Source organism: Streptopelia decaocto, assembly GCF_964273445.1.
Source record: "Streptopelia decaocto genome assembly, chromosome: 1".
NCBI lineage: Eukaryota > Metazoa > Chordata > Aves > Columbiformes > Columbidae > Streptopelia > Streptopelia decaocto.
In genome coordinates, this window is record NC_138663.1 from 115,195,851 (window position 1) to 115,212,679 (window position 16,829).

The following is a 16,829-nucleotide window of genomic DNA, read 5'->3' on the forward strand; positions in this document are numbered from 1 at the left end:
TTTCTTGCGTTGTTTTCTTGAGTTTGTAGAAGGTGGTGTTTCTCTGCACCTGTGTTAAATCACTAGGTTCATCACATGCAACAGCTCTGCTCAGTATGATCCGTCTATATGCCAACAAAAATACCTGCCTACCCAAGAGAATTCTGCCCCTGGACTCTGCTTCAACCACATTCATATGTCCTCTCACTTTTTTTGTGCAAAAGCCTTGTAGACACCATAAGTGCAGATCAATGTCAGACTAGGTGCTGCTGGTCTCCAAAGCAGAAGCCCTTCCCAGAGGGAAGGGGAGCTTCAGGAAGCCCCTTGTCATCAGAGGTGAGGAGGTGCTCCCAGTGCCAGCACTTAGCGCTGCACAGAAAAGGTTATACAGACAGTATATGTCTCCTGAGCTACTCTGTTCATTGTTCACAGCCATTCTGTGTGAGGATTAACCAGCTGATACCAGTTTCTCTGGGGGAAAAAAAAAAAAGCCTGAACAGAGTATTTATAAGAAGACTAACTAAACTTTCAGCTTTCACATTTACCTTGAACTTACACATGCATTTCAAATCACCCACGCTGGAAAGGAGTGAATAATCCCAGTAGGAAGCAGCAATGTTGGATTTTGAACATAATAAACTGTAGTATTAAATGCTTTTTTAAAGGATTTTTTGACAGGTCGTTTGACAGGGTGGTTTAGCAGCCGCCTTAGTAATATTTTATGGGGGCAGAAAAGTGACTAATGTGAATTGCTCTTTGCCTCAAGGGCTCCCTGCAGAATATGTTCTCCCCAGCTCCAGCCATTACAGAGCAGGGATTCCTGTGCTCAGGAGCACCCCTGTGCACACAGCCTGGCACAGCCATGGTGTCTGCCCAAGGCCTCAGAAGAGGGGGCACCGGCTCACCCCTGACAAGCCTTATGTGGCGTGAAACAGTTCTGCACCGTTTACACACTCCCCCAGGGGGATATTTCCACTGCCTGAAAAACACTTTCCATAGCCGTTCAAAAATACTCATCCATACAGGTATTTGTGGCAGTTACAGCCATTCGTTTTTGTGCTGACTCAGAACTTGACATCTGAATTTCATAGCTTCTGTGTGCATGTGCAACAGGCACCCCAAATAACCTGGAATACACCCATGAGCCAATACTGTCCAGCTTCACTTTTCACCTTAACCACGCAGATTTCTATTGCAATTTGCTAGGATTTTGAAGTGTATGTTCAATTTGGCTGAACTAATCTCATACTGTTAAATAATGTTCCCCACTTCGCAGTGAAAAAGCACGTCTCACTGCTGTGGGGGTGGTAAGCAGCAAATGAAATGAAGGTTGATAAAAACTGGCATTTCTGAAACTCCTGCAGCTCCCAGGCACCATGCTGCTTCAGGGAAAGGGCAGCATTTGTCAGAGATTGTAGACCAGTTTCCATCCTGCTTTAATGTCCTTTCTGACAATCAGAACAATTTCCCTGTTTAAACATTAAACATTCAGCTTAAATATTAAACAGCCAGGCATCTTTCTTAAACCAATTTTGAAAGAGAATGGGACAGAGTTTATCACTGCTGACAACTCTCCAAGAGAGCCGCTGCCGCTATTAAGACCGTGAGGCTGAAGTACCATGGAAATACCTTTTTTCTGCTGTGGATTGAGTGGAGTCCTCACTCGGGCCATGGGGTGGGAAAGCCTTTCGTGACCTTTTCTGAGCAGGGGTGCTCAGTGCACCAGTTGGTGGAGGAAGAGCCCTGCACTCTCTTGGCAAAGATGGGAGATCACAGAATCACAGAATGTTAGGGATTGGAAGGGACCTCAAAAGATCATCTCGTCCAATCCCCTTGGGGTGAAATGAGAGAGGCCAAGGTCCTCACCAAGTCCATCATCATCGGGGTGGGAACTGAATTGCATTCACATGCCTGGGAAATGGGAAAGCCTTAGGTGAAAAGGCTGCTATTGATTCTTGAAAATAAAGCAAAGACCAGAGCAAACACCGGCAGAATAACCAACAGAGGGAAAAGAGAGAAAAAAAAAAAACAGACTAATCCTCCATACTAGCAGTGAAATAGGAAGCACCACAGGGCAGAGAGATCGGGCAGTCTGAAATAAGCAAGTAGAGATGATGCATGTAAAAGAACCTGCCTCTCTTTTAATTAAATTGCTGGTTTTGCTTACGGATACCACAGCAGCTGTGCCCAAGCCCCTCACCACATGTCACGTAATTAGCCTTCAACACCTTTGAGAGGCACAGAAATTGGCACTAGGGTTGGGATAACACTCCTGCGAGACTCCCATGCTTCCCACCTCCTTTCTGTCCCGCTGCCCTCAGCAGCAGCTCCTGCCTGTGCAGGGCAGCACGGCTGCCCCCTCCCTGGCTGCCAGCTGCCATCAATCAGTCCCGTGGGGACGGGGACCTTGAAACAGGACGGCTGATGGGCTGTCAGGAGCCAGACAGGTTGAGCAAGCAAGTGGTTGCAGCCGACACTTGGTCTCTTCAATAGTCATTCACTGGCAATACTTTCCAGTCTATGATTGATCCAGCCCCCAGTGTCATGCTTGATCTCTTTTCTCAGGATCAAGCATACTTCCAATCATTCACACAAATTAGCATTATGTATTTGAATAAAAATACCACCCTGGGGGATATGCCAATGTTGTACGGTCTGACAGGTCGTAACACGCATTTTTCCTACCAGCTGGTTGCCACATCCCATTGACCAGGTTCTGTTGCCTGACAGCAAGGGCTTTCTCTGGCCACAAACCAGGCTGGGAACAAGCTGGAGGCTGGTCTTAAATTCTCTGCACAGAGCTCAGCTCCAATTCCTGACAGCAGCATCAAGAAGTAGAAAAACGGACAAATCCAGAGACTCCTCTTCTGTGGAAACATTATTTTAGTCAGTACTTTTCCTCTGGGGCTGTTTCTCTTCCACAGAGCTGTTGGAAATAAACAAGTTTTTTTTTTTTTTTTTTTAAATGATCCCTGGAACAGTTGCTTTCCACACACAGAGAGAAAGCAAATTTCATCTTGGTGAAAATCCAGAAGGGGAAATTAAATGATTAAATGTGCTCTTTGTTAGCGAACTGTAACTTTTTCTTTTCCCACTCAGCTCCTGGACTTGGCAATCAATGCTTTGGGCTCCAGTTGCAATTCTTGGTCTGTTCTTTATTTGTAGCACATGGCCTCTTAGTTTCTGTTTTCTGTTTATTGCTCTCTTTGGGGTTTTGGGGAGGTTTGGGGCTTTCTTGGTTGGTTGGTTGTTTTTGGTTTTGGTGGTGTGCTTTTTTGTTTGTTTGTGGTTTTGTTTGTTTGTTTTTAATTCTATCTGGGGGAGGGAGGGGTTGACTCATGTAGCAGAGACAGAATAACCCAGGTCACAAAGGAGGAGCAGGGAGAAAAAGTTTCCCAAGTGAGAGACATTACTTATGAGAGGAAAGGGCAAGTGTAGCAGAGTAGGGCTGGCCACTTGCTGGGTGCCAGAGGGGGTCATCAGGGCCTCCGAGCTGCACGTCTCCTTTTCCAGGGATCCCAGAAGATGCGATGTACCCTACCCTGATCCATGAATAGATCAGACAGGGGTGTAAGTTTGCACTGCCTGTGACCCTGTGACCTTACCAAGTATAAGATGATAATAAGGCAGACGTCCTTTGCCATTTCTATAGAATCATAGAATCATTTTGGTTGGAAAAGACCCTCAAGATCATCAAGTCCAATCATTAACCTAACACTGGTACTAAATCATGTCCCCAAAGAACCTAATCTATGCATCTTTTAAACACCCCCAGGTATGGTGACTCCACCACTTCCCTGGGCAGCCTGTTCCAACACCTTCTTCTGACTGTCACTCTCTCTCTGTGAAATGTAACTCTGAGCTCTACTGCCACTCACAGTGCACCAAGAGAACTTCCACTCAAGATGGGGTTGAAAAATGAAGCAAAGGATGTAATTACCACTTGTGCTGGGGTTAAGACTTCCATGGCCAGACCTTTCATTTGAAAACTCCTTGGATTTTAGCCTGGGTACAACCATTTTCATCAAAACTTTGGTTAAATCCAGGATGTCTGGCCAAATTACAAAAATTGAAGCCTAGCATTTGGGGGAGGGGACACAACTGGTAGCAGACACCAGCTGCAGACAGCTGTGCTGACGCATGGCCTGCAGCCCATCTGCTGCACAGCAACACGGTACAGTGGGGCTCAAGGCTGAAATAAAGGCTGCCATCTCCTGGCTACATCATAGCAGTATTTTATCACCTCACAAACAAAAAAGTGGCAAAAGCTTACTACTTCAATTTGCAGAAAGGTATCTGTGGGTATTTCTGCACTGGTTCTTACCAGTCCTATTGGGTACCCAAAATATTGAACTCTGGAACAGAAACACATGAAAGGAAAGAGATGCAAGTGCCCAGCTTCAGGCTCAAGTTCTCACCTGTCTTCAAACTCCGATATGCCACGTTGGAGAAAGCAGAGAAAGGCAGGCTCCATGCCTGCAGCCTCTGCTTCCTGCACTAGTCAGTCCCTGGCAGAAATCGGGGTGATGAAACAGCTGCTCCACCACCCCTCTGCTGGTGCTGCAAGACTTCCTCTGAAGTCTTCAGCCTTGTCTTAAGCCTTTTCTTAAGTCTTAAGTCTCAAACTTGAGTCTTCTGCTGCTTGGCAGCATGAAGGAGCTGGGAAAAAAGTGTGAGCACAGATCCTAAATGCACCTGAACACTCCTCTCCTCTAAGAAGGGGGTTTCTTTGGGAGCAGTTTACTTTGTGGATGTAGATAGCGGTGTTGGCTCAAATATGCAACCTCTGAAAAAAGTAGTCTGGCCAAGCTCCAGCTCATAAAGAAATAATTGGGAAATAACATAGTTTCTAATTTAGTTTGATATCCTCATTACACTCTGGGCTGAATTGGCAAGTGGAGATGGGTGTAACATCTCAGCTCGATTTTGATTAAATGCAAGCATGCATTTCAATTGTTTAAGGTAATGACTGCACAACCCAATGGGACATCTCACTGACTCAGACCTGGAACAGAAGTTTCTGCATCTGAAATTATAATGTAATTTCAGCCAAATGCAACGCTGCTGTGCAAAGTGTTTTCTTGCAACTTGGAGCATATGCAAATTGGGAGTCAACAGCCTAAGGGCCAACAGGGATGCCTCAGTGCGTAATTAATACACTTCCTTTTCTCCCTTCCTTCCCATCCAAGCATTAGAGCGTATTCAAGTGCAGTGCTGAATCTCATTAGGCGATAGTAAAGGAGCGAGTTGAGCCATTTGACAAACCAAATCACCAAAAGACTGGTGTTTCTGCTGGGTACTGCTTCCTCAAGTGCTTCTTCAACAAGTCTCTGCTGCTGCAGGGAAATGGCGCTCGATGAACTCCCAAAGTTGTTCTTGGTGTTCGATGACTTTATGCCCTTGGGTGGGTGAGACTGGTCTGTATTTGCTCAGACCCTTTCTGCTGTAGGTCAGATGAGCGGATCACTCGGATGAGATGGAGGGAGTCTACAGACCCTGTGGATGCCAGAGTAAGTGGAACTTGATGGATATTGATTATTTCATTAGGGTCATTCTGCTAAGGAGGAATTGTAAAAACTGCTAACAGAAAAATCCCTGTGCACATATTAAAAAAGAACCCTTCGTGAAAGCTAATAACCCTTTACTTCTAAATTAGAAAAGGTATCTCTCACATTCTGTCAAAACACAGAGTGAGACTGCCTTTGACCTACAATGGATGTAAAAACTCAAAACAACTTTGTGTCTTTCAGTATGGCCTGGAAGAATGGAAAACTGGGATGAGCTAGCATGACATTGAGTAAAGACTCAGTGGAGGAGACCCTTAGTGTGTGTTTCACATCTTATCAAAGCTATTTAAAATTCATTTTGAGCTTTTTCTAGCCTAGCTTCAGAACAGCTTATTGTTACTGACTGTACAAATTGCGCAGACTAAAATAAATTTATGAACCCTTGTACCCAGGTGTGTTTTTCTTACAGCTTAACTTGGCACTCAGCTGCTAATTGAAGGTTTTTCTAGCAAACACGGCTAAATTCTGACTAGAATATCATGCCTTTGTTTTTCTTTTCAATGGCCAACAAAATCATTGTATAGCATGCCTGCATAAAGGACAGCTATGGATTAGCACACTACATATGCAGCTATCTATTAACATGCAATTTATTAAGTTGCACAACAGCAGATCCACAGGGCCTGCTTTATCCCTGTTTGCATTTCTCCAAAGCTAAATATCCCAATAAAGCACTTAAGTGCCTAAGTGCAATCAGCAGTTGGTGGGAAGTAGAAGATGCCTAGTTTGGTGTCCAACGCACGTCTGTGCCACCTCTGCAGGGCTGGTTTGGGACATGTGGCCTCTGGAAGAGCTGCCACCTTCTGGAGCAGCAGCTGGAGACCAGACAAGATGCCCTTACGGTTTCTGAAAGGCACAAGGCAGTTGTGTTTTGGCTCCTAAATTGCTCTTTAAATGGGCAAAATATCATTCACTCTTTGAAAACATCTAACCTTGTTATTAACGTCTTTGCAGAACAAGTGAAACACATGCATTAGACAGATATGAGTTAATCGCATCTATTTGAAACATGTAACTGAGCTACTGAAGTTAGAAACCCCATCAGTTTAGGTATCCTCCAACACTGAAAGTGAGAGAGAAGGAGGAGTCCATAAGGCACCTCTGGTCCCGCATGTGTTGAACGACCAGGTGAGGAGCCACTTTCTCCCCACTCACCCCACAGAGAAGGACCAGCCAGACCAGAACTTTCTTGGCAGTCCCATTGATGGAAGGACACCAGGTGAGGCAGCAGAAACTTGGGCCTTGATGCATTGGTCTAAATTAAACAGAAAGCCTCCCCTTGTTTCCAGTAGATACCAAACTGTATCTTGGTTCTGTAAAACCTGAGGCAAATTTTGCTTTTGATTCCCGGATGGGTTTTTTTCTGAGGCAACTCTATAGGCCAAGGTGTGTTCATCCTGTCTTGAACCAGAAGGAAAAACTCATCAGTCCCTTGAACATTTCAGGATTTGTTTCAGATGAGTAGAATGGCATAAACACATGCATATATAAGGTGGGAGGAAAAAATTATCCTCAGTTCTCATACTAGAAGTGAGTTTTGCAATCCTTAGCCAAATAATTTGCAAACACGTAGCTGTTGTATCCTCTCCTAAACAATTAGAGGAATTTTTAGTTGGTTTCTCAGGAAATCATATTAGTATCTTCTATTTCTTCTACATTAATCTGTCCAAATTAATTTTCTGTACACAGGACTGCTGCAAATAATGAAGTGTTCCCCTGGCTAACATAGTTTCTTTTTCACGCACACTAAAAGCTTTGTAAATAAATTAACAAATAATAATAATATTTCAGTACCTCCTCTGGGATGCCGCAGGATATGTCTGAACAAAGGGCAAGAGGTAGTTCAAGTCTGACCCAAGGCAGCAATGTTTAAGGTTCGTAACCATTTGTGAGTTGCTCTGAGGGCCTGTGAAGTGCATTGCTGGTTCCAATATGTTTCTTAGGGACAGATGCTTTATAGAGCATACAAAGGATTAGTTGAGGATATTTGCTTTCATGGTGGTTGTGTTCCTTTATAACTTGTAAGTAATACTGAAAGTCGAGCCTATACAAAGAGCACTGCGTGCTTTTGATGTGTTTTTCACATGAATGATTACGCTTTTTCCAGTATTCATAAACTGTTTTTGTGAAACACAGGTCCACTCCCAAGGCCAAATTTGTTCTTTGGTTACATTATCTCTCTAGCACTGACACTGAGCTGATGGATGAAGCCAGTGATTTTTGTCTTTTTTTCCAGATTTTTTTTATGTTTACACCACATAGTATTTGGTACAAAGTCTGTTTCTTCCCATATTCAGTCAGAGCCCCACACCACCTGCCCTTGACTCTTATGAGCAGCTATAAAATGGGTCCCTACGCATACGTGCTCTAGTAAACAAGGTGCTGTGAGAGGGGTACGTTCATGATGGGAACACTCCAAATCTACTTAAACTTTAAAAATTATTTTTACTGCTGTAAGACAGTTGTCTGTCTGTAAGTCAGGAAGAATTATTGCCAAATGTGTTCTGATTTTTTTGGTGTTCGGGTTTGTTTTGGTTTGGTTTTTTTATGGTTTGGGGTTTTTTGGCACTTTTGGGAATTCATTCGGGTTTCTTCTCCTTTTTTACAGAGATGGCTTTACTGAGAGAAGCTCAATGTATCTCACTGGCTTCAGTATGAAATGTGAAATGTTGTGTTACTAAGTAATGCTCACCCTCACAACCAAGTCAAAAGGGGCTTCCACAGAAGAAAAGCCTCAAACAGTAAACGAGACATGACAATATTTATTGATTCTAATTAAGGTTAAAAAAAGTTCACAGCTGTCAGATAAAAATATCTGCAGAGACTATGGAAAAGGGAACTTAAGAAGGAAACCAAGGGAGACAGTCACCACAGAGGCACTTGAGAAAATGCTACAGTTATAAAAGGCACAAATTCATCACACACACAGCATATATATTCCTGCAAAGTGAAGTTACTTTTTTTTTTTTCCAAAACACAGAGGCAGGCATCACTGAACACTGACCCGTACACAACCACAGGAGACACGCTATAAGCGGCAGTCTATGACAATGCCTAAACAATTTAACTGTTAGAGACACTTTGAAAGTAAAACAGCTTTGGCTACCTCATTTTTATCTCTGTTGAAGAACAGACTGTAAGACCAAGGTGATCTTAAGGTGAGGAAAATGTAAAAGGGAATGTTAGTCCATTTAATCACAGGTCATGTTTATTTGGGAATATTTGTAATCTGTGATTTAAGCGGGTTGGCTTCTTGCCTGAGAGCAGTGGCAGATCTGTTGTTATTTAATCCTGGCTCCTCTTTGCATCCAAGTAATTTTGGAGGACATACAATTCCTTCTTCCTCAAAAACATTTTTTTGTCATGTCTCCAAAAAAAAGAAAAAAAAAAAATCTTTAAATTTCTGCACTACTGTAAAGTCTCTTTCAGTGAAACCATAGTCTCACTGAGGACAAAGGAAGATTATTTTAATAGAAGTCCCTAGCTTCTCTTCCAAGTCTTGGGTTCCAGTGATAGACAAGTCTTAGATATACACTTGTGATTAAATGTCTTTGTTTTATTGACAGCAGGTGTGCTATTTGGAATCAAGATCTCCACTGAGAAAAAAAAAATAAGGTACTAGTTCAAGGAAAGACAAGGGGCTGCCTCAGGTTGCTCACTTCCTTGTTGTTATCAAGTAGTTCATACAATCAGCTCTCAGGTACTTTGGTTAACACAGAATTTTGTGCCATGACTCTACATCCTTTACAATATACAGTTGTACAAGCAAGTAACCCTCTTTTTTCTTTTTTCCCAAACTCTTAAGAGCCTTACAAAATATACATAATAACACAAATCAGTTTGTAAGAGACAAATACAATTATTTCCATGATTGTTCCTATAATACGTTTTATGAAGATGGCAAACTGATGGAACTTTCATGATAGCAGATTTGTCATCAAACATGTTAATAAATTAAGAATATAGCATGACTGGTTACCTGTTAAACCAGACTCTATTCCTCTCTTTGAAGAGCTGGCATGAAGGAATTTTAAAATGTAAGCCAGTGCTCACAGTTCCCTCTGCCCATGGGGAAGCAACTTGATTCTCTACCTACGTTCGTCATATTTTCATCACACTGGCATCCACATAAACAAAGCACCACATATTCCTTTTGTGTGGAAGATGTCAAGAAAACAGCAGCAAATCCTTCTTTTTAATCCCATAGTGGTGACAAGCTCCACAGCATAATAGTAGCAAGACACAGCTGTAAAGACAAAGCATTACAAATGCTTAGGCAGTCTGGAAGGAAGAAGACAGAGACTTTTGAGTGTTAAAATGAATGTTGCAATTCAGACCTCCCAGCTCCATCAGATTTGGCTAGAAATCTCAGGGTATCTGAATTTAATTTGGAATTTGAAGTCACACTTACTTCTAGTTGTGGCAGAATAATATGAAAAATGCTTTTTGTGTTTTTTCCAGATTTTTTTTTTTTTAATTTTGAAACTAAGAATAAGAAAGGTTTATAACTATATAAACTTCTGTTTTTTTCTTAATTGGCCAATCTCATAAAAGCTTTGGTTATGATTCAGTTCAGTTCTAACTATACCTAACTTCTGTTCCTCCTTGGATATTCTGCCCCTGGGCACACAACATTTTCTTGTTAGACTGGAAAAAACTTTGCCAAATTCAGGAGCAAAGAAGAGAAAGATACATTTTGGACATGAATAAAACCCATTTATCCTCATTGGTCTAACGGATCTGCTCCCCTTTAGAGACCTGCAGAGTATTTCTAGGGCAGAAGCAGGACTTGAATTCCAAACAGTTTTGGCAGAGGAATTATCTGAAAATGCAGCAGTTCTTTATATGTTAAGTAGGTATTCACTGTCTAGAACTTAGAAATAATGGGCCAAGACTTTAAAAATGTCTTCCCAAATTTAGGTTGCTATGTTTATTTCAGGCCTGAGAACTGTCAAGGTTGCAAAATCTCTGAACTCACACAGTTTCCATTCAGCTTTCAGTTCCTAATTCATTTAGTAAATAAATCACGCAGAAAGCAAGCCATGTGGAAGCACTCTGTGGCAGGCAAATGTCCCAGCCAATTAGTGCTCTATGCGACACAATGAGAAAGGCCATATGTACACTGCTGCACTGTTCTTCTGACTTGAAGATCTTTATGTCTGAAAAGTTCCCCTATGAATTTTAAAAGGCTGTTATGAGGATATTCATTTGTGATAAAATCCAAGCTGCTGCTACAAGAAGATTTTTAACTGGCACATCAAGTTAAAGAGAATTAAACCTAAGGGCCAGAAACTTCTGTGCTGCTCACAAATATTACAGCTCTATAAGTAGTTCAGTGGAGTTCCCTGGGACTATTTGGAGAATGAATTGCTGCTCTGCACATGCAGAATCAGATGCTAACCCAAAATGTCTGCCTGAGACTGGTGATACAGTTTTTCCACCCTCTGCTCACACCAGTTGCTGAATATGCTCTTATTATACTTCCCTCCATGGCTTATTACTGCAATGTAACTTTTTATATATAAATCATTACAGGTTGAAGGAAGAAGGGCAACAAATGGTCTCAGAAAAATTCCAGACATATAAATTTTCTCAAGCTTCATGTGCATCAAATGCTGTTTCAGTTATACCTGGGACTTCACGTTTTGTGTCGGGCAGATGTAAACCAGCAGAAATACGTACAACGAGGTATCATGATGTCGACAGGTAGGCATCTAAGGCTTTAGTGGCTGATTTGTTTGGTTGTTTGGGGTTTTGGTTTGTTTTGGATTTTTTTTGTTTTGGTTGGTTTGTTTTTTTATTCTTTTCTCTTTTTTTTTTTTTTTACATGGTTTTAAAGGTACCAAGCTAGGGATGGCAGAAGCACTTGCATGTGACTATCCCGTCCATGGTTTTCTTTGGTCTCTCTATCATTTATATCCTTAATTATTTACCAAAAGTGCACAGTCAGTACAACACAGCACAGCAGGCAGATGTGGAAGTGCTAATCCCATCAATATGGTTGTTAGGAGAGACAAGCTCTGAATCGGCTAAGCTGTGTTCAGCATGAAGCAAATGTTGTGGGGCACGTGTGGGGTTTTTTTGTTGTTGGTTGGTTGGTTTGGTTTTTTTTGGTTTGGTTTGGTTTAGTTTTGGATGGGGTTTTTTTGGTTGATTGGTTGGGGTTTTTTTTAATGCTAATGCTACATTTTCAAGTCCATTGTGCCCTACCAGGCAAGAGACAGCCTCAAGGTTTTCAATGTATAAATTTAAGTAGATGAAAGAAAGGAAGGAGATTAAAAACATACATCAAAGAGGGTTGGTTGGCTGGTTGGTTGGTTTTTATGCACAGCTTTACAATTTCTTGGCATAGGCAGAGGTTAATTTGCTCTCTTGATATCTTAGAATCATAGAATCATTTTGGTTGGAAAAGACCCTCAAGATCATCAAGTCCAATCATTAACCTAACACTGTCACTAAACCATGTCCCTAAGAACCTTATCTATGAGTCTTAAACCCCTCCAAGGATGTCGACTCCACCACTTCCCTGGGCAGCCTGTTCCAATGCCTGACAACCCTTTCTGTGAAGAAATTTTCCTAATATCCAGTCTGAACCTTCTCTGGCACAATGTGAAGCCATCTCCTCTCATCATATCACTTGTTACCTGGGAGAAGAGACCAACACCCTTCACGCTACAACCTCATTTCAGGTAGTTGTAGATGGCCATAAGGTCTCCCCTGAGCTAAAAGAGGACCTTGGAGGCAAAGGGGTGTCAGACAGGGTGAAAAAGGTTTGAAATGCTGTGTCTACACGTTAGTATGAGGTTTCCTGTTCACGCCCAGATCAAACAGCCTGATCATCCATACTGCTGCACACATTGGCTTTAGTCTGGAGCCCACCAGTTTCCTAGGCAGAGGAGATCTGATCCTGCACAGGGATGGGCTTTACTTGAACTCATGAGCTCTGCCATTCCAGGCAGTGTGAACACAGCTGGAAGCCCAAAATTCAACTCCATTGCCAAAGGCAGTGAAAACATTGTCATTCAATTCAATGTAAGACCAATATGCCACTGGAAATGCTAACAACATATGGCCACACTTGCAGGCCTCGGATAAATTTAGACCCCCACTTCAAAAGGTAGCCTGACTTGTGCCTTAAGTGCTGCCTGGGCTCTAGACATGTGGGTGAAAAATAAAAACACTGAAAAGATCCTCACCAGCAATTCACGTGAACTACTTAATTATTCTTTAATCTATGGATTTCTTTTCTCGGTCTAACACAAAGGAAGGCAGAAACCCTTTGTTTGCAACTGGATATGTAAGTGCCTGGCAAGACCTGGAGTTCAGGGTCCGGTTCAGACATAAGTGTAAAAAGAACAGGAATTCACATCAGAACAGGCTTCCTAGAAGCATTTTGTCACTTCTGTTCTGAGATCTGAATAAAAACCTCAAGGTGATAATGCTTGGCAGGGTAGCCTAGAAATTCAACAACAAAAGAGTTAATGCCAGAAGCAGGTGTGAATTCAAGGGGTTCTTTTTCAATATGGATCCCCTTCCTTCACCTCCTCCCTCCAGCCTTTTCTCTCTGCTGCTTTCTCCTCTTCTCCAGTCCTGATCTGGGAAGAAAATGTCAAAAACTAAACTAAAAAAAAAGAAACCCACTCGAATGTGAGGCTTTGGCACCTTTTTCAGTTTCGAGCCAGAAGTCCCTTTTTGTAGGCAAATAATCCTGCCGCAGCCACAGAAGTAAAGAAAGTGGAAAATCCAATCAGCTTTAGCAATCCTGGCACAGATGGCAAGTTCCTTTCCCAGAAGGTTGTAGTGATGGGCAAAGCTGGAACATCCTGCAGGGAGAACAGCCATTATCAACATAACATCTCCAATGTGAGAGGTAGGATGTAAATCAAGAGATTCTTGAAGTAGAAACTGAACTGGGTTGAAGCAGTTCATGCTGTGAAAAAGCAGAGTGTATAAAATTTTTCTGCTCAGTTAAGGGGAAGAGGAAGAGACACACAGAAAGGATTCATAGCCCAGTGAAAAAGTGCAGTTCCCTCTGACCCTGTGTTACAGAGTTGTCAGATAGGTGCCTTTTCTGAATTTCTGTCATATTCCTGTTTAGGGAAGACAGTTTTGGTAAGGAAAAGTTTACTGTGCTTTTGCTTTAGTGAACCTAAATAAAAATGGACAACAAAATTTAATCTCATCAGAAAAACAGAAAAAAAAATCCATTTAATCTACAGAAAGACTTACAATTGATTCAGGTTCTGCCTTCCAAATTTCACTGTCTGGGATTTTCCTCATAGCGAACAGTATCTGAAAATATATAACATTTTTCTAGTAAGTACCATTGAAAGGGAAAAAGAGCTTGCTTCAATTTTTGTTTTTAAATGGTATGATGAAGGTAACAATTGACTACATAAATCTCTGTGTATTCAAATTCTAAAGAAAACTTGACCTTTTTACAACTCATTTGTGGGGGGCCTGATATTTGATAAGACCTTCATCCTAGTGGAAAGTAGAAACAGTAGGAGAAAAACCTCTCACTGCTTAGTCCATGTGGGATACCAGAACTTGAGTAGTCCTATTGGAACAGGGTAATATGATTTTGACTAGGAGGCAAGTATACACTCATGGCAAACCAAGGTGTGCATAAACTGGCTGCTGCATGGGCAAGCTGTATAGCCAGGAGTAGCTTGGTTTGCAGATTTTACCATGGTGCTGGAAGATGAACAGAATCCTGTGAGTGATGACAGACCACCACTTTCAGCCAGAGAAAAGCAAATCAAAAAAAAAAAACCCTTTGCAATGGAAAAGTAACTATTCAAAGTATCAAAGATATCAGAGATGAGTAGGATAGGAAAGATTATCTGAAATGATAGTCATGAAAGACAGCAAGATTAACTATGTCTATAGTAAAATAAAATTGAGGTGGTGATATTAATGTTTTTCATATTTCAGGTACTTGTAGATTTAGCAAGATTTGTCACCTTTTATGATGGGTTTTTATTTTCCCAGACCCTGTCAACTTTTCAATACAGGAGAGTGAGAAACACACTCGCATTGGATTTTAATCATATTTTCCTTTCACAAGTGAGAAAAGGGAAACAGTAGATTTTTTTATGAATCAGCCTCGCTTGCCAACTTCCCTGCTCAGGCCTATGGAGGTTCTGCTGTAATGTCATACCTCTGGAGGTTTTCAGGACCAGCTTAGGTACACGCTTCACAAATGGGACAGTTTAGGGAGAGTTGATCCCTGTATTTTGGGGCAAGGGTATGGAATCTCCAGATCCCTTCCAGGCCAATTTCTGTTTAATTACTGTAGTTCTTAGCTGGAAGGTTCCCTTCACCTCATAGAACAAAGGTGACATTCCTTTTGCTGCTTCATAAATCATAATTTTCCTGAAAATATTTGAGAAATTTGCCATTTTTTCAGAAGCAAAATACTTAAGTCCTTGTTTAATGACTTTATGCAAGGCTTCCTCAATGGTATGTCACTGTGTCAATGGTGTTGGAAACAGCTGAGGAAGGGACTGGCTTGGTCTGCAGAGATGCAGAACTGAGCTGTTTGAGGTGAGGCTAATGGCCATGATCTCTCAATATGATGAAGAACAAAGGGCTCAGTTGGGAGAAAAAATGACTATGTGAGAATTCAGGATTTCTGTTAAAGAAGAAAGGATTTCATTCCTGGAAACAGAGAAGAGTTTGATGAAATAGCCCAAGTCTGTCCTAAGCATTCCAAATCTAAATGCAAATCCTTCACCCTTTTTGAAGTTTATCTCCTTTGCAGGGATTTGCATCAAGATTTCAGAACACCTGAAGGTGTCAACACTCAGTTCCTATCTCACCACCAACCAAAAGATCTTCCATTTTCCAGAAGATATTTGACAGTGCCCTGTTTTGGGCTTGTGCCTGTACCTCTCTGGCTGCTCTTTCTCCAGCCTGTATAGCCCCCTCCATGTACCCGCTCCACTCCGTGGCTGTCTCTGTGCCAGCAAAATAGATTCTGCCGACAGGCTCCCGAATAATCCTGGAGGGGGACAAGCAGTAAGTCACATCAGCCATATCAGAAAAGATAATTTGGATCCTTGGGTTAATGTTAGAATAGAAGTGTTTTAAATAACAGTGAGCACTTAAACATAGTAACTTTGGGTTAGCTGAGCTGGATGGGGAGTCTGCATCATATTTTCTAAAAATTTACACTGCAATTCCTTCAATGTTATTTCTGGTAGTGAATCTAGTGCTCATAGGTATGACGAACAATCAGCTTGAGATGAGACCTACTGTATCTCAGTTTCAGACAGTGTGATAAATACCAATGCTAGGCATTACTGGCACAGTGTAGCATTCTGAAATACATCCCCATGATATCTAAAGTAATAAACAATTTTTTGAAAATAATTTAAAAACATTTACTCTATTTTTGCCAGAATTTGCAATAATTATAATTAAATTTTTTTAAAAAAGCAAGGCCTCCATATGCTCTTCATTACAACCGCTTTATTGTTCCAAGTTATTTTTAAATTATGAAAGTTTATACTTCAAAAACAGGGCTATTCCACCACATTAAAAACTATGTATCTGAATCCAATAACTTGTCTGGCCAATAAGTCCTTTTCTTTTTGGTAAATCTTATTTTCATGCAAAAACTTGTGTCAGAGATGATTGTATACAATGGCACACTGATTAGTGTATTAAGACTGTACTGCCAAAAGGAAAGGAACAGGCCAGAGAAATCACTCATTACTGTCAAGGTTGGCAGGAATTAACTCTCTTGTCAGTATTTATAAAATACCAGCTAAAGATGTACCAGAAACAGTAACATCAACCTCAAATACTCGAAGCCAGTTTTGTAAACAGGTTGTGAAAACCTCCCAACTTCCTTCAAAAAACCTACTCAGATGCATTCACTGAATAATAAAGGTGACTAAAAACCCCTAATGATACTGTACTCATCCATCATAATGTCCAACTGAGACAAGTGGAAGGCTATAATATCTGTTTAAAATATTCCCCAGTGATCTTAAAGGTATAAAGTGAACAGTGACAGAGGATTTATGACCCTTTCTGAGGATATTTGTTAACTTGGTCTTATCTTACTACTCCAAAGCCCACTATAAATAGACACTGTACCTTCCATACTGAGTCATTATGCCTGGTGGGAAGTAGGCTGTGTAGCAACCCCCAGAATACTGCTCTTCACACCAGTTCTTCTCTTCATAATGCACTGGCTGTAAAACAGAGACTAATTCACTGAAGAGAAGGACAAAGTCCTGAGGAAGCTAATAAAAGGACTGAGGAGACAGC

The 16,829-nt window shown here is 41.4% G+C and overlaps 1 protein-coding gene across 1 annotated transcript in view; it reads right to left on the bottom strand.

Annotated features, from left to right (window-relative positions):
• Positions 1 to 8,290: 8,290 nt before the first annotated feature.
• LOC309439320 (amine oxidase [flavin-containing] B-like) overlaps positions 8,291 to 16,829 on the bottom strand; it is a 54,836-nt gene continuing 46,297 nt past the window's right edge. The window contains exons 12-16 of the mRNA XM_082051755.1: positions 16,656 to 16,753; positions 15,441 to 15,552; positions 13,776 to 13,838; positions 13,209 to 13,369; positions 8,291 to 9,792 (exon numbers count right to left, since the gene is read on the bottom strand). Of these exons, the coding sequence (XP_081907881.1) occupies positions 13,214 to 13,369; positions 13,776 to 13,838; positions 15,441 to 15,552; positions 16,656 to 16,753 (429 nt within the window). The 3' untranslated portion in view covers positions 8,291 to 9,792; positions 13,209 to 13,213. The remainder of the gene's footprint in view (positions 9,793 to 13,208; positions 13,370 to 13,775; positions 13,839 to 15,440; positions 15,553 to 16,655; positions 16,754 to 16,829) is intronic.